The 26658-nt window shown below is 39.6% G+C and overlaps 2 protein-coding genes across 5 annotated transcripts in view; one reads left to right on the plus strand and one right to left on the minus strand.

Moving 5' to 3' along the window:
• Window positions 1-12199, plus strand: part of zhx3a (zinc fingers and homeoboxes 3a) — a 39517-nt gene extending 27318 nt beyond the window's left edge. For 2 of the 4 annotated variants that reach the window (XM_042734121.1, XM_042734120.1), the window contains exons 2-3: window positions 7403-10530; window positions 11040-12199. In XM_042734121.1, coding sequence (XP_042590055.1) covers window positions 7565-10530; window positions 11040-11073 — 3000 coding nt within the window. In that variant the 5' untranslated portion in view covers window positions 7403-7564 and the 3' untranslated portion in view covers window positions 11074-12199. Of the gene's footprint in view, window positions 1-1239; window positions 1583-7402; window positions 10531-10613; window positions 10707-11039 lie in introns of those variants that run through there. The other 2 variants (XR_006155897.1, XM_042734119.1) reach the window with 2 other exon arrangements.
• Window positions 12200-12733: 534 nt separating this feature from the next.
• top1a (DNA topoisomerase Ia) lies at window positions 12734-26050 on the minus strand. Its single transcript, XM_042734123.1, has 21 exons — window positions 25886-26050; window positions 25464-25488; window positions 21553-21649; window positions 21205-21325; window positions 20972-21018; window positions 20209-20298; window positions 19941-20016; window positions 19755-19852; window positions 19456-19571; window positions 18946-19067; window positions 18734-18856; window positions 18456-18643; window positions 18234-18378; window positions 16621-16764; window positions 16188-16373; window positions 15212-15280; window positions 14971-15085; window positions 14756-14883; window positions 14540-14634; window positions 14272-14421; window positions 12734-14185 (listed from the first exon to the last, which is right to left on the minus strand). Exons 1-21 carry the CDS (start codon window positions 25916-25918, stop codon window positions 14083-14085), a joined length of 2271 nt encoding a protein of 756 aa, XP_042590057.1. The 5' UTR covers window positions 25919-26050; the 3' UTR covers window positions 12734-14082.
• Window positions 26051-26658: the final 608 nt, after the last annotated feature.

A 26658-nucleotide genomic window follows, 5' to 3' on the forward strand; every position in this document is an offset into this window, starting at 1 on the left:
AGGAATTGTGGGTGGGGGGAGTGCATGTACAGGCGCCACTCTCCACCTTCAATACCACGACTTAGGTGCCCTTGAGCAAGGCATCGAACCCCCAACTGCTCCCCGGGCGCCGCAGCATAAAATGGCTGCCCACTGCTCCGGGTGTGTGTTCACAGTGTGTGTGTGTGTGTTCACTGCTCTGTGTGTGTGCACTTCGGATGGGTTAAATGCAGAGCACTAATTCTGAGTATGGGTCACCATACTTGGCTGAATGTCACGTCACTCACTTTTTAATTCAGAGAGCACAACAGCAGTCTGTGGAAATCTCAGATTTACTTTCATCTTATATGACCCTCTCAAAAAGAAGTAGTAATCACTGTTTCTGAAACTGTTAATGGTTAAACTGGCAGAACCAAGGACACGTTTGAGCACTGCGGTGCATATTTATCATCATTAGTAATAAAATGTATAAATATTTCTGGTGATTATTACCCAAAGATAACAACAGGAATAAAAACTGGTAGTTGTGGCAAAATAGTCTCTCTACCCATTCTGTAATAATAATAATAATGGCTATATATTACTATACTGATAAAAATAATATCTGTATTTAATTGCATGTTGCAGAACATCAGCATCATCCATTCTATTCTATCCCATGGATAATAGGCCTACCAATAATAATTGTATTCTGTTGCATATTAATTTCCCCTGGCCATGGTTGTGTAGCACTGGAGATCACATTATATTCTATTTTATTTCAGTATTAGTATGTACAGCATGCTGCGCACCAATTTTCAATTTGGTTGTGTGGCTAATGAGATTCTATTCTGTTCCATTCTGATCATGTGTATTCAGTTGCATGTTGCACATTAATTTTCCCCACACATGGTTGTGTATCAATGGAGTTTCTATTCTATTCTATTCTATTCTATTCTATTCTAATAATATGAATTGCATGTTGCGCAACAATTTCCAGTTTGGTCGCGTGGCTATAGAGATTCTATTGTGTTCTGGTCTGTTATATTTTATTTTATTTTATTTTACTCTTTTGTAACATTGCTATTTGTGTTCCGTACGGTGGTTTCAGACATGCGTGTGTAGTAGCCTGTATGTAGTAGGCACATGCTCACGATCGGTTGTCTACTATGGTTGTTTTCCCCCCTCGTCCTTATACGACCTACTGACCGAAAGCGCTGCTCCATATTTCTGGCTATATTAGACATTTGCGCATGAGTCACTCCCTTCAGTGTGTCTGCTCAGCCCGTCCTAGAACAGAGAGGGGTAGGATCAGGATTTTGGGTTTGGGTGACGCGTTTTAATCACGTGCCCTTATTTGAGAGCGCCTGGCGTACATTTCTTTCCCTTCTCGCCACTCCAGCAGCGCCCATGTCAGCCGGGCACATAACCAGTGTGCCATAAAGCAGTAGATGCTCCTTATCGCGGTGACCCGACGGGTTCACGTTAGTTCACAGGGTTCATCTGAGGAGAGGTCTCGGCCCCTCCTGTTCCCCCGAGAACCGGAGCGGAGCGAAACCTAAATGTTATTTATTTCTGTATCAATAACGGATTTCCATTTGCAGTCACCAGAGCCGACGAAAAGGTAGGGAACTTTGACTTTTCAAAGAAGTGAAAGCGATTTCTTTCGGTGACGCGAACAGTCTTCAAAAGTAGTTCTAGTAGAGAGAAGCGTGCCTTGTTATTCCACTCATATGCGGCGCGTGAAGTCGCCTCTATGTATAAAATGGCGACAGTAGATGGGAGTGCTTAGTTAAAAATTTTGGTAATAGCCAAAATGTTGCGCCGCGCTCCACACTCAAACTCGCAAGAAACGTCTAACCGGATGGAGGTTACTAGTGCCTCAATACGAAGCGAAAGGGTTAACTTACCAGTTTGTTACAGTTTGTTTCTCAGTGTTCTTGTCTGCTTCCAATTTAATTATTCGCACGCTACAACGTGCCTATGTGATGTTACTATAGTATAGTCTGTCCATTCCGGAGCGTCACGCGTCAGGTTTCTACTTCAAACTGGGGTCAAAAATTGGACCCGAGTCTCGGATTGATCGCCGGCGAGGAGCACGTAAATATTGGCGCATAATCGATTTCCAAAAGTGATCTTTACGATGACGAACCCGAACCTTCCTATAGTTTAAAGCTGGTTCAGATCTAGACAAGCATGCGCTATCAACTGTTAATGGGTACAGAATGTACTCAAACTCGGATTTAACTCCAGATCATAACCCTGGCTCCGATACTACACATTATAAATCATTATTTAGAAACACAGGCACTCAGGGTGCTTCATAGCTCAACTCTCTGCCTCAAGCTTCTCTACAGTAAACCTCACTTTCTGCTAAAGTACGCTACTTTTTAAAAGTTAGCAGGCAGAATGACATGGTAAAATGCGTTAGAAGGTCAGGATGCATGCTTTCTTTAGGTCCTTTAGCATGCAGTGTGTTTCGGGTGAACGTCTGTTCTCTACTGGGAATAGTGTTCTGGTCTGCAGTGTTGTAATAAGGCAAGGCAATATTGCCTTTCATCCTGAATTTAAGCAATTAGGACAGCAAAGCGTTCAGAACGTGACCTTCCAAAAGTATTTGTGCCTACAGACTAAAGAAAATGCAATTTATACAAACATGCACAGATGCCCTTTATTATTGTGTCAGATTAGAACAGCGTGACGGCACAAAATCAAAGACTAAATGTTAAGTCGCTTGCGTGTGCACTTTATTGTATGTTGATTTCCAGTAAAAGCTGGCCATTTATGTAATATTCCTTGAATTAAGAGAGGAGAATTGTCTGCCTAATGCCAGCTGGATTTCTAAGCAGAATTATAATTGCGGAGCCTCTATGTCCTCTATCCGTGCTATAAAAGCAGTCAAAATGATTAAATTATTTATAATGAAAAGCTCACTGTGCATGTAATAACAAAAACGCCCTTCTGTGATATCTCACATTACCTTATTAAATTTGTAAATCTAAAGAGTGGATGAATGTCACGGAGTAACAGACAGAAATGAGCTCCACAATAGGAGTATATCCCCAAAACCTCCCTGAAAATCCCGTATTAACCTTAAGTACTTTTCGAGACAAACTTTTGGCTTAACGGCGGCGTGTCGGCCATACAAGTATTTCAGCTGCTCCAGCTCGGTTTTGTATGGAGGAGCCTGGCATTCGCCGAGACCTGGCACTTGACTCAGTACAATTCATGGTGCTCCGCCATCTTTCTTTTTTGTAACTAATGAGTGTCGCACCGGTGATCAAACTCAGCACATCGCATCAATGATTATTTCTCCCTTTTTTGCAAAGTACTTTCTTTCTTTCTCGTGCTAATTTCTAAATCTTTTCCGTGCTTTTAATGGGAGATTTTTTGTGTCGCAAGACTGGCGAAGTAATTCTAAAAACGCAAATAGCGCCTTTTGTAAAATTCTGGGGTGCTCTCTTCATAAAAAAAAAAATCTGCCATGATTACAGAGCGGAAAAAGGGTCGGATCCTCATTTGTTTCCGATTTGTATATTGGCATAAACAAATAGCACAGTCAAATAAAATGTTTGGAGTTTTGTCTCCTTTGGGTTGGAGGGCTGCGAAAAATGTCCCCCAAGTGTGTGTTTTTTGGTGAAGAATAGAGGATTTAGTCCCCTCTGTGTGTTGTGGGCAAGGAAAGGGAAAGGAGAGGGGTTGCTATGGCAATGTTAACACATGAGTGGCAGCGCAGACTGGCCTCCCAAGAGTCCGTGCAGCAGTCACCGAGGTAAGGGGGGCAAAGCGGGCACATCTGATGGCACCCAGCTTTCTGTAGTACTCGCATAAGGTTCATTGACTGGATTTGAACATAAACAGGGGCCGCCCAGGAATAGCTGATGGTACAAACGCCTATGTTGGTGGCATTTTGCTAATGAATCACATCCTATAATGAAGGTGAACTGTAGGATGCCTCAACGGCGCTTCGGTCTCTACATAATTAATGTGGATGTGTTTGACGCCGTCACTGATATAGCTCGCAAACAGTGCTGTACAATGATGGCATGTAGTCACATGCCCATCTTACGTACTGGCACACACATTCGGGAAATATTTCAATGGCATGCAAGCATTGAGGGCACTGCATATGGTTTCTGCTTAGTGTCATATTTTCCTCGGAAATGGGAGCTCCATTGTGTAAAATAAAGAAAAATGGTCACGACAACCTCATACGCTGACCTCCTTTTTTCTTGTATTTATAGAAATATAATTATTATGGCATGTGTGCACTGAACTTTGTTATGGCTTCTTGGCGTTAAACAAAAGTCTCATTCATGCAGCGCTTATGAAAGATGGTCATGTTAAAATCAACCGATATCCCTATAGGCTTATTCATATCAGCCTTGTGCAATAAAGCAGATCCAGTCTGCAAAATAAAAGAGGACATCATGATCGTGTCTGGGAGCGCTGTGTATTTTAGGCCATCATTTCAGTTATTTTTTATTTTTTATTTTTTTCCTGAATGGTTTCCTTCCTTTATTTAAAAGACAGCTGGGACCAGTGGAAAAAATATATATACACATGGACACCACATTGTTTTTATCCGAAATGTATTTATAGTCTAATGAAAGGCAAGCTCACGAAAATTCAGAGAAGTCTGAGAGATTTAATCTGCACACTTTATCTAGTGCCAATTTTTTTTCATTGAGTTTGAAGAGGGATGTTAGGATATATACACAGCAATGACTTTACTTCATATGGTGGACACTCAGATTAACAGTCAATGCAAGATATTTACATAATTGTTAAAGCGGAAAAGGAGGAAAAATGTGAACCGCAGATGAACTTTATCCTAAAATGCTCCCGCACTGCCTGAAGTGTGGAGGAGTACACCAAAAAATTTGGAGGGTGTGTGTGTGTGTGAGCATATGATCAAATAAAAGTGGGTACAATGTGGCATGTAAGAATACAAACAGTCGCATTTTTTGAAGCTGCGAGTATGTTTATAACAATCTGTTTATTTTAGACCCCTTATCATGAAATTTTTTTCCTGAGCACATTTTGTTGCTGCGCAGAAAAACAGAGATATTATTTCAGCAGGCTTATGAAAGATTTTCATGCTGAGAATCTATTGATATCTTTGCAGGCTTATTCAGCGTGGTCCCATGTAATAAAGGACTACCAGTCTGGGATGCTTCGGCCTTTAATCAATAATGAGAGAGGATCTTTTATTATGTAAGGCCCGTATTGCCAGGCCTCACACTGCATTTAATACTGTGCATCACTATCTCAAATGTTCAAGCAGAGCCAGCCTTATTAAATGTGTAACACGTAACATGATGTAATATTTTAGTTTCGAACTGCTCAAAGACGTAAATGTAGGTCAACGTTGTTGTGCTAATTTTCAACCAAATCTACTGCATGCCTTGACTCCACAGGTTGCTGGGATAAAAAGGCCTCCGGTTTCTCTGCTAAAGCTTCGAAAGTACTGAGGCACACAGTAGCAGGATAGACTGTTTTGTGTGAGACTGGTTCACCCCGGTGCTGAAACACGAGGCCTCTCTTTCTGAGTTCCCTTTTCAATAGCGCACTGTCTGGAAACCTCTTGTCCTGTGTCTAATCGCACGTCTCGGTTGCCAGATAAAGCATCCCATTCTTTGACGAGTGACCTGTTTTTTTATGTAACATTTTTGAACCATCTCCTGCTTGTCCGGTGCTAATCAGGCTAGTGGTTCAAAGTTTGGGTGGTGGAGTCATCTAGATATTAGCGTGTCTGATGTGGTTAACTAGCATTTTATGGTTTATATTAGAAGAATCTGGAAAGCAGATTTTTGTTACCATCTGAGAGAATGGTAGGTGCCCTCATTCATTCAGACGCACTCCACAAGAGTTTAACTCTGCTTGAACTCTTTAACTTTGTAACAAAAATAAAACTCATGTATGTAAGAGATGCAGCACACATTTCAATAACAAAGATAGGGTTTTTTTTTTTCTTCTTCTTCTTCTCTCGGACCAAAGCTTTTATACATACACATTTATGAGCAATTTTAATATTATTAAGCAAATTTTGTATAGTTTCTACTCTGAGACGTGAAAATGGCACATTTTCAATAACCCCGATTCATGTCAGGGGTTAACATCTATTGATGAAATATGAGTGTCATGGACTTGTAAGCAGGCTGAACATACAGTAAATGCCCATGTCTGGATGCAGGGAACCAGGATTACAGCATAAGATGCTGGTGACCTAGTTTTGTTTTTATTTATTTATTTTTCTGGCAGGAAGGCAGCCGTCATGAGAAATAAAAGAGTCAGTTGCAAAAGAGTACGTCATGGCCATGTCTGAGAGCACTGTGTATTTTAAGCAGTTTTTTCTTCTGAATGGTTTTATCCTTCTTTTTTTTTAAGACAGCTGGCGATACTGAAAAAAATATATACACATGGACACCACATTGTTTTTACCCAAAATGTATTTGTAGTCTGATGAAAGAAAAGGTCAAGGAAATTTAGAGCTAAACACTAAACAGAAGTCTTGGGTGGTTTAATTAGAATCTTTTACAGATGCATAATGCATGGAAAAACAAGTATTATATTACTAGATTTATTCACCAGCTAGAATTTAGCTGAAATATTGAAACTGCTCTGACAAGATGAACTAATTTATGTGCGCTGCAATCAGCTTTTAAGATGGAGACAACACGTTCTTTCACAAATTTTTTGCTAGTGCCATTATTTATATTTTTATATAGGTTTACATAAATTAATTAATTTATCTTATATTTTATGTTTCAAACGTGCAAAGCCGACTAAATATGGTAGATGTAAAAATTATTACAACATATTTTTAAAAACAGAACAGGTGGAAAAAATGTGAACCACGCATGAACTTTATCCTGAAATGCTCCCTTACTGACTGAAGTGTAACGTGTGGAGAAGTGCAACAAAAAAAAAGATTTAGAAGGTGTGTGTGTTTGTGTGTGTGTGTGTGTGTGTGTGTGTGAACATGTAGAAATCACAGAGAGCTGGGTTTGATGTGCTATGTAGGAATACAAACAATCACATTTTTGGAAACAAACATTTTTGGAGTATATTTATAACAAGAAATTGTATCTTGCTATCTGTTTATTTAGGTCTCTTATAATGAAAACTTCTTATAAGCACATTTAGTTTATTTGAGTTGCTCATAAAAAAAGAGATTTTATTTCAGCGCATCAGTACCACCAATGTTTCTGCCCTTAATAGTGAACTGTATTTAGCTCTACTAGGAAAAGGTAAATAGAATTTTACCTTCATATTAGTGATTTGATTATAATAAACATTGAACAGTGGTTGGTCAGAGCATTTCAATAACAGTCTCTCTTTTAGAAAAGTTTTTTTAATGCATATCCCATGCTGACATTCATTTTTTTTTTATTTTGTATCACAGCGTTTTATATCAAAATGTCATGTTTTCTCTCCTTAGGTTCACAGGGAGTTGTTACTTCACTCCCTTTTACAATGGGAAGTCCTGATAGCTGAAAATTTCACCAGTTTATGGTTCATCACGGCTGGCTGATGACACCTCAACTCCATACAATTCCAGTATTTGTTTCTAACTCTTCACTCATCTGCACAATCCTATACTATGGCCAGCAAGAGGAAATCCACCGTTCCCTGTATGATTCCATCAAAAAGCAAGCACATGCGGGAGGACATCATACTAGGATGCTTACCTGAGCTCCTGCCCACAATACCCGAAGACAGCATCCTTAGTATCTCTTCAAAAGTTGAGGATACACAACGATTCCATGATTTCTCAAAAGCCGAACAGAAGACTTCATGCTGGGAAAGGGGAACATATAGCTGCCCTCTGTGCTGCTTTAAGTCCGGAGACTTGAACCTGTTTCTTCACCATATGGACAACTGTCACATGGACTTTCATGCTCAACCAAACTTCTACTGCCTGCCTTGCAAGGTTTCAGCTGTGAAGTTTGAAGGCCTCGCTTTACATAACGCAAAATCACACCCTGAACTCCATGCAGCACACAAGAGAGTTTCTTTGCAGGTTACCAAACGAGATGGGGCTATCACAGTGGAGCAAACCCTGTTTACAGAAGAGGATTTAAGTGAATCCGGAATATCCATTACCAAGACACCCATAATGAAAATGACCAAAGGGGGGCACAAAAAAATTGTTGTCTCCCATACTGTTGAGGTACACCGGGCTGAGCCTAGCAGCAACAAGCCCGCAACTGTAACCAATGGCACTTCAGTAAGGACCTTACCCCTAACAACATCACCACATATCATCGGTGGCATTAGTGCCTCTCCGGTCCATAAAATCCCCAACACACTTGGGATACCAGGCATGCATAACCGTGGTCCTCTGTGGAACTCTAATCCTTCATCACCTGATTCAAACACTGATCTCCCAAAGGTCATGATCCCTCTAAGTAGCATCCCCACCTATGATCCAGCCATGGATTTAAGCAGTTTTCTTAAGACGTCTTTTGGTAAGTTCCCTTACCCTACCAAAGCAGAGCTCTGTTACTTGACGGTGGTCTCTGGCTTTCCAGAGGAGCAGATCAAGCTCTGGTTCACGGCCCAAAGGCTGAAGCAAGGGATCAGCTGGTCTCCTGAGGAGATCGAGGACACACGTAGAAAGATGTTCAACACTGTATTCCAAGCCACACCGAAAACGTCACGCAACCAGATGCATAACCCCATTTCCCAGCACTGTGTTTCTGTCCAGTCCAACTCTTTGAGTTCTAACTATATACCACAGATACCAAAGGGAAGTGTAATGGGTTGGAAAGGAGGGGTCATAGTCAGCCATCCTAGTGTGACCCAGGCCACATCCCTTAAGCAGCAGCAGCAGCAGCAGCAGCCAGAGGTCCAAACACCGCAGGTAAATATCCATCATGCTGTCATCACTAAGGAAACTGGAAATGAATTATCTTGTCGGACAGCTGAGAACTGCAACATTGTAGGCAGAGGAGGCAGCATTAGCTATCATGGACACACTGGAAAAGGTGAAACCAGCTGCAGCTCATCCATAAAGACTGGCATTAGCTGCTTGCCTGGTGTTCCCAAAAGTCAAAACAGCAGTTACAGTGAGGGCAGCATTATGACTCTGACGAACATAGTCAGGAAAATTGATTGTCATATCAATGACAGGAACGCAAATTGCACCAGCAAATCTAACATCAGTCCAACTTCCATTTATGGCCAACAGAAGGCATCCAGTAATGCGAAAGAAAAAAGCAACAGCAGCTTTGCCACCACCAGCAAATATAACAGCGGAAGCACTTATAAAAGCACCAGCCACAGTACTATTTGCACTAAAAGGGAGGGAAACATCTTAGACCACACCAGCAAAAGCAACACTGACACTAGTGTCATTTGTAGTAGCAGCAGCAACATACAAGCTGAAGAATTTATACCACCCCTTACCCATAGCCTGGTCCCACAGCCTGGAAATATCATGGATCCATCCCTTGGAAAGGGCCAGGTATTACCTGAACAACCAGTGACTTTGAAGCAAAGCTTTATCCATAACTCATTCCTAGAACAAAAGCAGTTTCTTGCACCCCAAGGTCAACCATACCACGTACGTTCTTTGACAGACTCCCAGTCTGCTGTGGGGGGATCATTTAGTAACATGCCCCAGAGCTCCCTTCAGTCTAGCCCTTCATCAAGTTCATGTCTTCAGGTGGAAACGAGTCAACACTCCTCTCCATCCCTTTCTGCTCCTCAGGAGCAACATTCTCCAAAAACCCTGCTGGGAGCACCTCAGGTCCAGTCCACAGACTTTACTGCTGTCCACTACAAGGAACATGACCCCAAGCACTTACCTGCCTTAGACAAAGACTGTAAGCAATCACATTTTGATAGAGAAAGATTGCACAGAAACATAGCGCAAAAAGAAAACAAAGGAAGGATTTCTGAACAGCACAGCGGAATTACAAATACGTTTTACAAGGCTGACAAAAACGAGCATAGCAACCAATTTAACACACTACATACCTTCACAAAAGATAACACTAACCAGGCTAAACAAGGCATGCCACTTTTACGACAATACATACAGGAAGTGGACCAATGGGAAAGCAACAGTGACTATCATGAAGAGCCAAATGTGAGCCCTATGAAGATAAACGTAATAGCGTTGAACAAAGAAGAGAGTTTGTACAAGACCAACAGCAAGCAGCTAATCAGCAAGCCGTTGGAGAACTTGATCAATGATGGTGGTCCTAGCCATAAAAATCAGTCTTTAGAATGGCACGAAAGCTACCGGCATGTACCGGTGAAGGATGAGGAGCGTATATCTGATATAAGTAACACTGAACCACATCAACCAGATAACCTTGTTGGGCTTGAAACAGAGCAAGTTAAATGCGATCTACACCCAGAGCGGAAAATTATTTTTCAGAGTCTAGACTCTGAAACTCCTATGCTGCCGATAAAGAAAAAATCAAAGGAGGCTACGATGGATTTAGACAAACCAACTACAGGAGAACAAGACTACTGGGAGATAAAAGATGAGGAGCATCAGCAACCAATGGGCAACCAGAGTTTGAGGGGGCATCAAGCGCAAGACAGTCAATCAAGGTAATGGCTGCAGACCATTGATGGACCATTGATCAGGTTATTTGAGAAAAATAAAAACAGCTAATTTTAAGTCTCTTCCCAAGAGACGCATTGTAGTTTTTCTAGCAGCTGACTTGTTGAGTCTTCAACTGCTGTCTACTACTCTTGGATTGTCACATCACATAACAGTGTTTAAGGTAATCAAAGTAGCGTAAATTTTAAAATTAGTTTAATTGGGAAACGTGAATTAAATTATGTGCATATTAACAACATTTGGCCTTTTGATCAACTTATTTTTGATTAGTCACTGCCATGCACATGATTATGTGCTTTATTTAAAAGCCTATTTTTGGCGTTAGTGAAGGCAGAGCTAATGAATTATAGATTTACTCAAAGTGTGTCTTAACGTGAATAAATGATGAAAATTGTGTGTAGCAAAGTGCCGGACTCCTGGGTCTCTTGTGGAGTTCATGGTGTGATGCTGTTCGTTGTGTTTGGGCTGGTCTTACACATCTTTTTCTCTCCAACAGGGACTGTCTGAGAGGAGAGCTTCTGAAAGTTTAAGGACTTCACTCTGCCTGGTGAAGAGGCCGAGGATCCCGTATTCATCCTGAACATTACATTTCTTGTTTTCTTTCAATATGACAGCCGATGAGATTGTAACACATTTGTGATGGTCAGTAGACTTGAGTTTTCGGAAGGTGGCCCAATCCAGAGAGTAGCCGCTACAAATGTAGGTCTGATTTGATTTAGGTAAATTCTGTGTAGGAAACTATGATGTATATGCTTGAAACTGCACTATTGAGGGTGTACTGGACGTTAGGAATGTCAGTAAGTTTATTGTGATACTTTGTAAAATGTCAGATAATCAGCACTTCTGCAATGCCTTGGGTTTTATGATAGTCGTTGGGATATTCCAACCCGTTTTCCCTTCATGTCCACATCAAATAAGTTCTCCATGGCTTATTTTTTCATACAACATTGAGCAGTTAGCGACAAATCATGCACTATAACTCGCTTTAGTGGTGTCTGTCTGCACACACAATAAATTGGCCAGACATTGCCTTAAACGTCACCGTTCTATTTCTATGACTGGCTGCACAAACAAGCTTTTCAGCAACTGTGTTGATGTGTGTATAAATTGGGGATTTGAAATCCCAACAGAACCGCTGCTATATCTTCGGAGGTGTTTTTTTTTTTTATAAGCATTAACAAGACTATTATATGTGAAAGCTTAAAAAAAAAAATAATTTATGTTGGAGAAAGTTTAAAACAGTGTGCTTACAATCCGAGAGGTATTACAGTTCTCACAGACAGTCAGCTCAAGTGTTCTGCTAACTGGATATTCCGTGTTTGAGTTGGGCTACGATATATAATATATATATAATATATATATATATATATATATATATATATACACACACACACACATTATGCATCATTTATATGCTGCTAAGTTCAGACCATCCAAAGTGAATAACAGGTGCTTTTCATCCCTTATTATTTGCATTTGTATCCAATGTGGTTTCTCTTTTAAAAGTTAACACAAAGATACTATCTGGACTTACAGTATTACCTTCCCATCAGTTCCCATTGTGCAGGTCTGTCTAAAAGAACACAGTGCACTGGAGTGTTATCCTTTCTACACATTACAAATCTTTTGGTAATAAATGGAGAATGTCAAATTTAAGAACTGGCGTCTTGAATGCATTTCATGCCATTGAAAGATATACAGAACTTGGCAGAGACCACTTCTAAAGAAACTTCCAACAGCTTTCTTGGGCTAAAACAATGCACATGCAAACGTTCAACACACTGTCGTGTAAATAAAGAGGGAGCAGGAGAAGAAAACCATCTTGAGAGAATAAATGATTAGAATACCTTCCTGAGCACAAGAGTCACAGAGAGGTCCCGGGTGCACTTTTCAAAAGGAATGAAACCTTGCCTAAGACTACAGCTTGGCTAATACATCATACAGGCTATTCTTCCAAGACAAACAGGCAGGGTCTTTTTACGCTCCCCCTCTGAGCTCTTCCTGAGGCCTGTTCTCAAAGCAAGACTCGGTGCTCGTTTCACACAGTTCTGGGAACGGAGGAAGTTCTTCATCCCATTATTTTAAGTGTAATGCATCTCAAAGAATCAAGTTTTTGCAAAATCTCACCCATTATGGTATGGGGAAGACTAAATAAGACTTGAATTGGGCTTCAAAAACACAACATGCAGGTTAAGTAAGTTGTAGGGTTTTATTTTTAAATAACCTACAATGGAGCAAAAGGAAAAACAAAACAGAAAAAAAAAAACATGATCAGAGGTTATGGCATGAGCTCGATAAGTTGGAAAAGGTTACATGGCTGCCACTAACAACAACTCTTTCCAGACTGGAGTGGAAAAAAACAAAATGAAGATACTTAAAGTCCATGTTAAAACAAGTCTATCCTTAAATCTTGATACAATTACAAAAAATACAAATAAACTGCTTAAAAATCATAACACAGACTTAGTTTTTGGCAATGTTGATTTCCCTCACACCCTTCAGAAATAAAAACCCTTTTGCCATACCCTGAAATAATACATCCTAATAGTGATATTTTCAAGTAACAGATACAAGAGTTTCTTTTTTTTTTATCTTATGGAAACAGTCATTACACATTAAGTTAAATCCAGATGGAGACTCAAAGCCATGAAGACACAATCTGTAGGATACTGGAGAGAAAAAGGGGGGTCACCAAAAAAAAAAAAAAAAAAAAAAGAGAGAAATTGGTTCACATTTACACTGGAAACAAAACCCTGATATATATGCTGTAACAAAAAAGAAATTCACATTCTGCATGTTTAAGGAAATATAGTTGAAGCTGTAGTCCCCTGCAGCTCATCCAAGCATCCTACTTTGTTGTCTGGACATAGTTTACACAAGAACTCCAGTTTAAAAGTGAACAGTTCATGTAATGCTCACTCAAATACACAGCTTTTCATGGTCATATTTCCCATAAAATATCACACCTGGTGTACACATTTCTTCTCCTAAAAAGGCGCATGGGTGTACTTTAAGTAATTCTTAGATTTTTTTTTAATCTTCTATTAAAATATAGAATTCATTATTAATACAGGAGGGCTAAAAATACAGCAAAATTAAAAATGAAATGATCCACAAAGCAAGTTGTAGCTGAATACAGTAGCTATAGGACCATGTAAGTTCATAGTTTTCAGATATCCTTGGGCCCCTTTGTCCAGAGATGGGAGGGGAGTGAGACAGTAAGTGTTCAAAAGGTCAAGCCACTGATTCTCCAGTTCCTGGCTTAAAGACCATGCAACCTCGCGCACAGGCCGTCCATACTTCATTCTTAAAAGACCGACCCAATAAAACTTACTAGATTACAGGTCACAGCCTTAAAAAATAAAAATCAGTCACCCAAATCATGACATTCAGGCCTCCTCGACACTATGCTTGCTTCACATCTTTTCCCTTGCCAGGTTCATAACCTGCTGGAAATCACTTAGACTAAAAGTATCTATCAAAAAAAAAAAAAAAAAAAAAGGATGGGGTGGAGGGAGAAGTAAAATTGCAAAGAGGATTTAAAATTCATAGTCTTTCTCAGCCATGTCGATAGCCCAGGCAAATTTCTCACGCTGAGTTTTGTTGTAGATCTTCTCTATCGGGATGCCAAACTTCTTGCACCTGGAGGAGGAAAGAATAAAAAGAAATAAGACAGCGAAACAGACTAGGGGCTTCTTACTGCACAACATATGAAAGCGTCATCTCACCAGGCTACTGAGATACGTGGGTCCAGGTAGTTGAGCTTGGAGGTACCCAGTGCGATCTGCTTGTTCTCCTCCCGGTCGGTGGCCTGTACCTCCAGCTTCATCAGCTGCTCCTCAATCCTCTGCACGGCTTTCTTCTTGGACTCCACAGCTCTGGGTTGCCAAAACAACCAATATTAAAGCAGCATACAGTCACATACGAACGCACAATGAGCGTCTAAAGGGCCAAATTCAGTTGGGCGCCCCTTCAAGCAAATATTTTGACACTCACTTCTTGGATTTCTCATCTCTGCGTACTTTGGCGTCAGCCTTGGCACTCTTCAGTTCTCTTTTAGCATCTGCAAGCTGTTCCTTCTTTGCATCAATCTGGTTTTAATGAACAAGTGAATGCATGAAAGGCAAACATTTAGATGGTCCAACAGACCCTGCACTAACAAAAAAATACCAGCATAAAGACAATAAGGACAAGGTCACAAATGTCTCATACCTTTGTCTGAAGATTTTGCATGGACTTCTCAAACGTCTTGGGTGGTGCCCTCTGGTGGTTACACAAGATGGCTACTGCTCGGTTAGCACGATTGTAGGAAAGGATCTTCGCAGGAACATTGTCTTCAGCTGAACAAATACACTTGAGGTCACATACCGTGCATATGACTGGGTCTGTTAACTCAAGCCTCTTTACATACGGTGAACGGTACTTACAGGATGTGAGTTCATTCAGCTGCTGCTGCAGTGTGATGGAGGCATTGTAAGTACGGAACACTTTAGCCGTAAGCCCATCCATCAGCTCCTGAAGATGCTTGTTCAAAATGGAGGTCTGGAAGAAAGGGAAGTCATTTTACATTCATGTTACATACATAGTCTTAATTCAAGGCATTCAGCTTTTTTTTTTTCCTTTTCATTTCAAGCAATAAATAATTGACTGGTGAATGCGCCGGCTTACATTGAGACGGTCGAAGAGGTCATCCTCCGGCTCCTTGTCCTCCATGAACAGCTGAAGATTTTTGAAAACCTGAAACATTTTAAAAACAGGATTTTACACAAAAGACAGAACCAACACATCTGTGCTAATCAATAGCACTCAGATGAAATTGTTTTCATTTGTACACCAGTAATTTGAAAACCACATTTGATTTATACAGTGCCTTTCACAAACCCAAGGACATTTGCAATGTATAACAACAAAAGACCATAACCAAAAACAATCAAAAAGAGAAATTAAAAAAAAAAAACTTGCATGAATTGATGACTGTAGAGAAGCAACAAACTGAGCAATGACAAGCCAATGAATTTGAGTTTTGAAAAATGGGAACACGAAACTTTGTGGCATCTACTACCCATGTAGCACACAATCAAAACTCGGTAACAGTTAATAACTTGGCAACAAAGGTCCTGACTGCATACAACAGCATAACAAATCAATTTTATTGCATACTGTGTTGCTAGACCGTGACAAGCTTTAAAAACTGTAAATAGGACTTGATTACATGAAATTAGTAACCTGTGAAGTTGCTGAAGAAAGTTTTGGTGTAAGGACATGGGCTGCAGAGTTTCGGATATATTAGCTCTGTTCCAAAACCTAATGAGACGCCTCGGGCAGCATCCTCACTGAAAAGGAACCTCATAAGCGACTGATTTGGAACGCTCCAATTCAGCAATTTGTGCAACACACAAGAGCGCTGCGGACCTCTGCGTAAGCTTTTCAATATTGAATTAAGTATTTATAAATCCACATTTAGTTTTCCTTGTCCACCATCTTGGGGAAACTCAACTTTTTGCAATAACTTACAAGATTTACCTAATCTGAAGAATACATGCAATACTGTCTTATAATTCAACTAAAATGAGCCTTCAGAGGTGTGCTTTGGATGCCTTAAATCATCTTCTCTGTAGGGGGTGGGAGAAACACTACAACTTACCCTCTTCTCTACGGGGACTTTGTTGTAGTATCTAATGGAGTCTTTACCAAGAAAGTCGAACTCCACCACATACTCCTGGCCGTCCATCTCTTGATGGAGAGTTAGATGTTCCACTCTGAGTGAGCAGCAGCCCACTGTGTCAGCCGTCTCTCCTTCCTCCTTTTCATTACCTGCTCTCAGAGCCAGCTACACCAGAGAAAAATGGAGATGCATAACACCATTCTGCTTTAGCTCAAAAAGATAATACAAACATCACAGTAAATGTACGCCCATTGGAGAGAAAAAAAAAAAAAAAAAAAAAGATTACCTGAACCAAATGCACTTACTCTTTAAGTGCTTTTAAAGAGTAATTCTCAATTAACCTATTCATAACAAGCTTTCAGGGTCATGGGCTAGACGCGAAGGATGTGACACTGATCTAAGCAATGCAAACCTTGTCAATGAAGTAAAGAGCAACAGCGCGCTGTCTGATCCTCATCTCTTTTGATTTCCAGTCCTCGCGGTATTGCGCACGGATCCGATCCACACACTTTTTCAACCGACGGGCCATTTCATATTTCTGCCAATCCTTCTCTCCCTGCAAGAAACAACACATGGGATACAGCAATATTAAAATTATGGCAGAAACCAATAATTATTGTCATGTTATGGCAGAAACTGAAATGGCTAATATCTATACCACAGTCTATGAAGGTTTATTGGTTAAACTGACTTTACAAAGGCAGAAATGGTACCTATATACAATACAGTTCAAAAGTTCGGTGTCTAAGATTTTAAAGATTTAAAAAAAAAAAAAAAAAAAAAAATAGTATTTTATTGAGCAAGGATGCATTAAATAGCATCATATTTTTACAAATGATTTTGATCTTTCTATTCAACAACAGAAAATCCTAAAAAAAAAAAAAAAAAAAATTAAATAATCGGTCCCACTTTATATTAAGTGGCCTTAACTACTATGTACTTGCATGAAAATATACCTACAATGTACTTATTGTATTGCAAAACACTTTTGCTGCTATCGAGGTAGGATACGGGTAATGTTAGGAACAGGTTTGGTGGTATGCAGGGGTGGTGTTTGCGTATGGCAGTTGCCATAACCTAGCCCAGTCAGGTGTGCCGTCAAATTATCCAAACTTCTTATTTCCATTATAATTTGTTATTATTTTAAATCAGAGGGTTTTACAAATATTTAACCGTTAATAAGTATTACAAAGAGTTTGTCAGTAAAACTCCGTTATGCCATTGGATCCTCAAGCTCTCAGTGAAACCTCGTAATTTCACCCGTCTTCATTCAGACTGATGCACCGCGCAGCCTGGAGGAGACAGACCTCCATTTTCGCAATGCAAGGGTAAATAAATAAATGATGTTGAATAGTACAGCGCTTTATTTACTCAAACACTATGTCTGTAAAGGCTAATGTTTTTGTGTATTTGAAGAGCAGAGAAGTTAGTTATTTTCCATCTAGCCAATACTTTTGCACTTTTAAATATCCTGTGCATAAGCACTTAATTGTTTAGGCTATATCATGAGATTTTGGCCAAGTGTATTAAACAACAAGAAAAACTAAGCGCCCATATAGCAACGATAAACATTATATAACCTGTAAAAGATGATGAAAGCGTATAATGCAATGCACTTGCCTCAGATGCGGCCGTTCTATTGACAGACAAAACACAGATCTCCTTATTCGCCAGCCAAAAACCTTGTTAACTCCATTTGAGCTTGTTTTTCATATAATGTTAAGTGCAAGTGTCTGATACAATACCAACACTGACGACACAGTTGTTTAATTACTGACTTTTCCCTTTCTTTTTTCCCCCTGTATTTCAGTAAAGTGTGCCATGGAATTGTTTTATTTATCAACAATTTATTGATTTATTGTATCAAAATATTAATTTAAATGCAAGTACATAGTACCGGTAGTTAAGGCCACTTAATATAAAGTGGGACCAAATAAGAGGAAATACAATCCTTGGCTAAATCAGTGCTTAGAAAACCCAAATTCTATTTCAATAGCATGCCTTCAGTCATATGCTAATTTTTACCTTGATCCTTGAACTGGGGTTCAACATGATGTATTTGATAGAGCCTTGGATATTCTCAGTCCAGGACACCAGCCACGTCACCTTGTTGTCATGACGCACCTCCTTCCACTTTGTCCCAGGTGGTGGTTTAGGATACTTTGAGTCCCTACAATGAGAAGCACATGATGTAAAGATGTTTTAAACCAAATGGACTGACGTCGGACTGTGATGAGCACTCCTTACTTGCTGCAGTTAATGATAATGTCTTCAGGACGGATACGGCGCTTCAGCATGCCCATTTTCGGATGGTCACCTCTCCCACGGAACAAGCCTGGAGGCTCGATACGGAAGTTAGCAATGCGCTCTTTGTGATTGTCCATGATACAGAAGCCATACTCCTGTAGAAGGCGCTCATTCTCCTCTTTGATTTTCTTAAAGGAAAAAATAAATAAAATAACATTTAAAACAAAATGCCAAAATATCACCAAAAGTCATTTTAGAAATTACAGGTAAAACTGTACCAGTTTCTCTTCTTTAGTCATGGCCTTCCTGGCTTCAGATTGAGCTTTGAAATATTCACTCATTTCAGAAAAGTCACACTTGTTCAGATCTGTGAGTTTGGATTTCTCTTCAGATGTCATTTCCTAAAGTGACAAGATTGTGCAAGATTAATACAAGTCATAAGGAATTATTTAAAAAGCAAGGTGGAAAGATGACAGATTGGCAACATTACCTTCCTCCAATCTTTGAAGAAGTTTTTCCGAAAAACATCCTTAGTGGTGTACTCATGGTCCAACATTTTTGCGAAGAAGGTGGCCACTTCCTCTGCACCAGGGCTGAGTTTCATGTGTTTTCCTGGTGACAGACCATAAAATATAATGTAAACGGTTTGAGAACAGCAGCAAAAGAACAGCACCTATCTTTTTATCACGACTTTACAAAGTTATTAAAGCCATAACATCTGAATGTAGTAAAGCCAGTTATAGAAGATAAAGGCCAACATCCAGCATAAAGAACTTTGAGTTTGGTTGGAAAAATCTACTTTGTCTTTAACAGACCAGTGGAAACAAAACACAGACAGGACATGTGTGTTCAACATAACAGAAGTGTTTAAAACATCTGAAGTTTACACAACCCAACACCTGCTTCTCTGACAGTTTTGATGGCAGTCCAATCAGAGCAACCCCTGAATAGGATGATCTTCCCACCTCGTGAACTGCCACGGAGTCATTAAAGGACGTACCGTCATAATAGAACTTGACATTGCTGGGAAGAGGCTCATATGGTGGTGCAAATACAGGCCCTTTGTGTTCCAAAAACTTCCATTTCACACCATCTGTGTACCTCTCTTCCTCCCACCTAAATGGTATGAAAAAGCACAGAGATGGAAGGATGTAAACCAACATCCCAACACAAGCAACCAAAACGGCTGTGCAGAGTGCCGGAACAAGGACATTTGTGATCTGCACCATATCCCCGAATAAATCCGAAGACGAGGAGTCAGCCTACAATTACTTAACCATCAGAGGATGTGAGACTAACCATTTCCACTTCTCTTCTGGCTCTTTTTTTGCTTTTTTCTTGCCATCTGTGGCAGCTTCTCCTTTCTTGTCTTTTGTCTTCTTTTTGGGCTTGATGTCCTATGGCAAATCAAAAGATTCACATTAATTATGTTTAAAGACAATTCTTGTAAAGTGTAACCTGGAGAGATAACCTTCATCCACTAACCTCCTCTTCCTGTTTCCGTTTCTTTGCCTTCTTTTCGCTTTCCTCAGTTTTAATTTTTTTGGGCTTGAACTCGGCACTGAAGAAAACAAAAACATTAAGATGTCTGGTATATCCTCACCTTTCATTTACCATATAATCAGCTCTAGTTGCTCTAACACTTCACATTTTAAAGATTAGCAAATCAATGTGCTTTTGTGACTAAAGAAGATTGGAAGGTTCTTATGTCACATGCGAGATCAAGATGGCCTGCGAATGCAATGTCACTTACTCGTCATCGTCGCGCTCTCTCTTCAGAGACTTCTCGTGTTTAGGAGAGTGGTAGAAGCCATCGTTCTCAGGTTCAGACTTGATGAAAGGGCTGCGTGAAGGATAAGACAAGCATTATTCATTTTCGTACTCATCTGATCAAAACTGAGAACCCCTTTAAATTGTCTCAAGATAAAGTCATGCTTCTGATTATGTGATTACAACCACACAGTTGATCTTAAAGGCATAATATCATAAGGAAATGAAATTTTCCTTGATCTTTTGTGAAACTTGACTGTAGAATGAAAACATACTGTAACTTTCAGAACTCAAATCACCTCAGTACAAAACAAGCAACTATTGAAATTTGAACTGATGACATCAGAAACCCAAAGCATTAACATCTGAGTCCAATTTACATAATTGCACCTATTTGGTGTTTAGAGGAAGTATAGATACCATTACACCAAACAACAGAAGATTAAGTGTAAAAAGGTGAAGGACGTTCACTAACATTGTGGGGTATGTAGCAACTTGATTCCCAAAACTGGAAAATGAAGTGTGCTTCTAGTCATTTCAGTATGATTCTAATTTGAGTTGCTGATTTTTCTACATTTTTTGCCTTCATAATTTCAAAAAGTCATGTCATTTAAAAAAAAGAAGAGTGTAAAAAAAAAAGAGAGAAAGTTATATGACTCCTTTATAAAAAAACATGTCAGAGCTACTCATGGCATTCATATCTTATAGTTGTGTCATTCACTGTCACATTTAGGGTTCTTACTCACCTTTCAAATCCATTCTCTTTCTCTTTTTTGGGCTTGCCATCGAAAGATTTGAGGAAGGAAATTAAAATAAAAAAACACAAATCACACACACACACACACACAACAGAAAGAGGTCAGTAACAGCACTCAATATTGTGTGAATCACAAAAGACTATTTACAACTCCTCCAGAGCCAGAGGATTTAGCTGAGATAAAACTGTTGCAATGTGAAAGTAACAGAGGCCTCTGCCCACCCTTTCCTCCTTTTTCTTCTCTCTGTGTTTGTCCTTCTGCTTGTCTGATGATCCATCTTTGAGCTTCAGCCTCTCTTTATCTTTATCTCTGTGCTTTTTATCCGAGGAGTCCCTGTGTTCGCTGCCAAAATGCAATAAAACATGCCATGATCTAATTGTCCATCAACAAAATCGGCTCCAAATAGATGATAGTGTTTACAAAGGAAGTTGCAGTAAAGCCAACATTCCTTCCTGTGGTCTGAACACTGAAGGCCACGCCCTACTTATCAAACACACCCCGTAAAGGGCAAACTGGGCTATAAAGCGCCTATATATCTACTGTAGGAGTGAATGACAGTGACATCATACCTGTTGCTGTACTTTGATTTCTCACGTTCTTTGTCTTTCTTGTGGTCCTTGTGTTTGTGTTCTTTGTCCTTGTATTTATCTTTGTGTTTGTGAGAATCTGCCAACAAAGAAATTAAAGATTAAGTAGCACATTCAAAAGGCAACGAACACCTGGCAAAAGTATGTCCCTGGAACAGGAAAGAGATTCAAAAGCACAGCTAACTGGGGGTTAGAAAGTATACAAAAGAACGAAGTCAAACAGACCTCCACATTGAAACTGTTTTACTGCTATAGGTATTCACAAAACCTAGGCAAAGAATAAGACAGTACTTCATCTGGAAACATTATGGCGGCTCATTTTGCTCACACCTGGATGAGAAATCCATTTCAGAGTGACCTGCACAAGCCTGCCAAACCCTGAAGACCATTTACAGACAACTGGTTTGAAATAAGTAAGGCATGACACATTTTGGGTTGTCCTCGCCCGACCTACTGCAGACACATTAGTCACATCTTGTAGATTTTGGCACTTTACCTCTTGACGTGAAGCGTCCAGTTTTCACTCTCAGCTATGTATGGTGTTTATAGAGGCCCCATTCTTTGCAGACTGTTTACTCTGAGAGAACTAATGCTTTAGGAAATGTGTAGGTTGGTAGGCCGGATTGGGTTACAGCGGGCCAGGCATATTCTACTGACACTGTAGCGGACAGTGAGAAAGCTGGAGGTGTTTTGTAACAGGCCTCCCAAAAGGGGAAAGCAAAAAGATCTCCCTTTCGGTCGTGAGGACCAAAAGAACGAACAGGAATTGTACGAGGCTTCGGAATCCAAACGAACTCGAATGACATCCTTTAAGAGCACAGATAAACAATGAACCTCATGTTACAGTAGGATGCATTCAAGCATTAAGAGGGACAGGAGTGCTCAGTTAGGACATGAAATCAAATCCTTTATCTTCCACAGTACGCATGAGGGCATTACCAAACGTGACAAACCTTTCCCTACCTCTAGATATGCATCCTTAACTTAACTCCTGTACAGGCATACATTCATCAATATGCATGGGGTTAACTTGAAGCCTTCATTAAAAAAAAAAAATCAAAAAGCAAAAATAAAAATCCTCACTTTGGGCCAACCATTCAGCATGTTCATTTTGCCCTTCAGCAAAACACATGCACATCTGGGACTGTGGAGAACTTGTTTGTGAACTGTACCCTCTAGTGGACAAGTTCATTGTCAGCAGAACTGTTACATGCTGGAGCTTCATAACAAAAAGCAAACCCAAAATAATAAAGTTTGAGTCTGTATGACTGAAATAAGCCATTTGACTAAAAAGAACATACTGAGGTAATCAACCAAAAGAAACAAAAGAAAAATTACTTTCAAACACAATTATATTCAAAGTACATGCTAACCATACACAAAAACATCATTTTGAGACTGCTTGGCCAACACTCGTTCCCTCATATCTAATTTAAAAAAAATGCCATTATGATAACATTTATATTACATAGTTTCTGGTACACATTAGCCATGCAAATGTAGTAAAGCACTGGAAGACCATGCAGAATGTGCAAAATAAAGCAATTTTACACAAATCATATCATTGTTTATTAAATACATTGTCTAATTTTATGTGCCAGGCCTGAGCATGGGTTCACATTTGTTTATGTTAAGCAGTGGATGTTCAGTGGAATGACATTGTGTAAACATGCAGCTTGTGCATCAGCACAGCCCTGGGTTAAAGTGATAGTTCACCCAAAAATTAAAATTTGATGTTTATCTGCTTACCCCCAGGGCATCCAAGATGTAGGTGATGTTGTTTCTTCAGTAGAACACAAATGAAGATTTTTAACTCAAACCGCTGCAGTCTGTCAGTCATATAATGTAAGTGGATGGGAATCACGGCTTTGATGGTCAAAAAAAATACATACACAAACAAAACCAAATTAAAACCTGCGGCTCGTGACGATACATTGATGTGTGAAGACACGAAACGATCGGTCTGTGCAAGAAACTGAACAGTATTTATATAGTTTTTACCTCTGTTTAACCACAATGTCTGAACTGTCCTGAGCACATTCGCATCTTCTTCAGCCGGCTCCTGACACATCGTCTTCTTGCTTTACGGCACATCGCAGACTTATAAGTGCATTACCGCCACCTATCTCTCAAATGGACCAATATCTACAATCTCAATAAAGAGTGTCAATAGTACATTTGAGAGACAATACGTGAATGCGCTTAGGACAGTTCAGACATTGTGGTGAATCAGAGGTAAAAAAAACAAAAAAACAATTATAAATACTGTTCAGTTTCTTGCACAGATCAATCATTTCGTGTCTTTACACAACAATGTATCGTCACAAGCCACCGGGTTTAATTTGGTTTTGTTTGTGTACGTTTTGTTGACTCTCAAAGCCGTGATTCTCATCCACTTACATTATATGACTGACTGCAGCGCTTTGAGTTAAAAATCCTTGTTTATGTTCTACTGAAGAAACAAAGTCTCCTACTTCTTGGATGCCCTGGGGGTAAGCAGATAAACATCAAATTTTCATTTTTGGGTGAACTATCCCTTTAAGCATTCTAGTTGCTCTTATGAAGGGAAGCAAAAATCCAAAGCATCATGCCCATTCAAAGAAAGGATGGTGTGGCTTTTAAATATAACAAAAAAAAAAAAAAAAGGTTCCCAAAACATTGTGAAAAATCATTTAGCCTACCTCGCTGAAAAAAATAAAAATAATTCACAAACTCGTTTGAACAAATTACAGGAAAAGGAAAATGCAAAATCACTGCCTGTTATGTTCAGCTGCAGTTTTGCTTAACTTAAAAAATAAGAACTAATAATGATTATATTACTATAATTATGTTAAATGAAAATATAAAGTGTCAGAAATGTCAAGTGCATAATATTCCTGTCTTGTCACCTAACTGTTAGTGTGTCAGAAATGTGAATAAAAATTTATGGAGTTTACATTTATGTCCATGTTTAATAAACTAACTGTTTACAACTGGCACCTAAATAATGCATTGCGTAAAACAAAAAGAAATGGGTCTAGTGCTGTGAAAGTGCTTAAAAGTTTTGCCAAGACTGTACAGAAATAGGGAACAACCTCACTGATCTTTTGGAAGCTAAAAAAACACCTAGTCATTATAAAAGCAATGTTATTTTGCAATACCTTTGGTTTACCATGTTTTGAACCTACACGACCAAACTGATCTCACCGGTGACACTTGTGTGAAATCAGGTATAGGTCTAATGGCACAGGCTCATTCAAGTTTATTAAGTCTTGTTGCAATTATTCATCTGAGGCAGATTATATTACAGCACAGCTCATAAGAAAAGATGAGTTTTAAAGATGCCAGATTCCTTGAAAATTGCAGTTACCGATTTGATTAGTAAACGTGCATTTTTCAGCACATCTCATCGAATAAAGGTGTTTTTGAGGTTGAGGGGGGTAATATTTTTTCGTGCGTGGATCCGGAACAGGTCACGCACGTTTCTGAAACCTTCGCCTCCATAATCACGTCGATGTGCATTTATCGTTCACTCCACTCAGACCGCTAGACAGAGAAAAAGAAAATGGCGCAGAGACTAAGTCCTCAACCCCAAACCCTCACTTTCACGAGCCTCGTTAGACCGCTTTTCTAACTCTACAAACGATCGAGCTCCACTAACTTGCAAATAATCTCCCTTTCTTTCAAAATCGCCGTTTTTCGTCGATTTCAAAGCAACGTAAATACGATTTTTAAGGGTTCAATGTGAACAATAGGCGCCTGTCAGTGAGCGAGAGGGGACTTAGTCTCTGGGACGCCATTTCTGTGCTTAGAACTAACTGGTCGTCAAGCAAGCTCTTGAGCGATCACGCTAGATGTGTGAAACGTTCATTTGAATTTTATCGTAATGTGGTGATTAGACAAGTCCAACTCACCATTATGTCTGGATCCCGAGTCGATCTGCGGAAAAACAGTGGTATATAAGTTAATCGTGCCGTGTCAATGGGCTGCTAACTTTCAACTTGATGCTAGTCGGAGGGTTAGCACTCAAGCTAACAAGCCTGTTCATAAAACAGCATTTAAATACCACCGCTGCGGAGCACAGGGGACTATATAAAGTTTTAATTCCCCAAATGAAGCATTTGTTAGGACACGTAAATGTGAGAAAAGCGCCAATGGACAGCAAGAGCTGAAAATATAAAATTATTATATTCAAAGCCGACTTCTAGTGCCTGTTAGCTTAGCATGCTGGGGAAAAACTGCCGCTGCTGATGGAATTTAAACAGCAGAGCTAGTGACTACAAACCCTCAAGAAAGAAAAAAAATAACTGACAACGTTAAATCACGAACACTTTACCTGGGAGTCGTTGTGGAAATGGTCCCCACTCATTTCTATGGGTCTTATTTTTAAAATAACACAGTTAAAAGCCTGTTAAAGTAAAATGCCGGCGAAGAGCTGTAGGCAGAATGAAGAAAGACACAGTTGTGTAACAGACCAAGCCCGAAATTCAAAGCACTGCGCATGTCAGACGCGTTTAAAAGGATAAAAAGGCGTTTTTCCTGCCCTGGCTCCTCCCACACCGCGTGCCCGTACAGCTCTGCTCTGTGACGTCACACCTAATTTACTATGGGGTTAAAGCCACGTGGTACTAGTGAAGAGAGAATTGCTGAAACAGCTATGAAGATTAATATTATGTAAAGTAAAAATTATAAAAAATAATAAATTTTTACCATTTGACTTGATAAACAAAATACTAGCTACAAAGCCTCCTGTCACATGGCTAGGTATCATTAACTTTCTAAACAGTAGAATAATACAAAGGCATTAAGAGGAAGACTTTAACATAGTTGATTTGTTTAAAAAATCAGTCCTCCTTAAGATTACTTGCAGCTACAGAGAGATTTTCATACACTGAGATGAATCAGCCTGTTTAGAAGTTTTGCTGCTATGAGTTTCTTGTCATTTTAACAAATCAATACTATTAGAACTATTTCTTTCAATGCCTTTGTTATCGCTGAATCCCTAACGGTGTTTTGTGTGTGCTCACTAACATCTCTCAATGGCCACATTTATCTTTAACCTGCAGTAGGCCTATCTCTGTCCAGACAACAGATGTACAAAGGCGGAAA

This window comes from Cyprinus carpio, chromosome B11 (assembly GCF_018340385.1).
Source record: "Cyprinus carpio isolate SPL01 chromosome B11, ASM1834038v1, whole genome shotgun sequence".
Lineage (NCBI taxonomy): Eukaryota > Metazoa > Chordata > Actinopteri > Cypriniformes > Cyprinidae > Cyprinus > Cyprinus carpio.

Excerpts from the sequence above, each read along its gene's own strand:
- top1a (XM_042734123.1), bottom strand. The coding sequence starts at position 25,918 with ATGAGTGGGGACCATTTCCACAACGACTCCCAG. Across the intron at positions 21,326-21,552 it reads AAATCAAAGTACAGCAACAG|CGAACACAGGGACTCCTCGG; the intron begins GTATGATGTCAC and ends GCATTTTGGCAG. Across the intron at positions 14,884-14,970 it reads GCTGAATGAACTCACATCCT|CTGAAGACAATGTTCCTGCG; the intron begins GTAAGTACCGTT and ends GTATTTGTTCAG.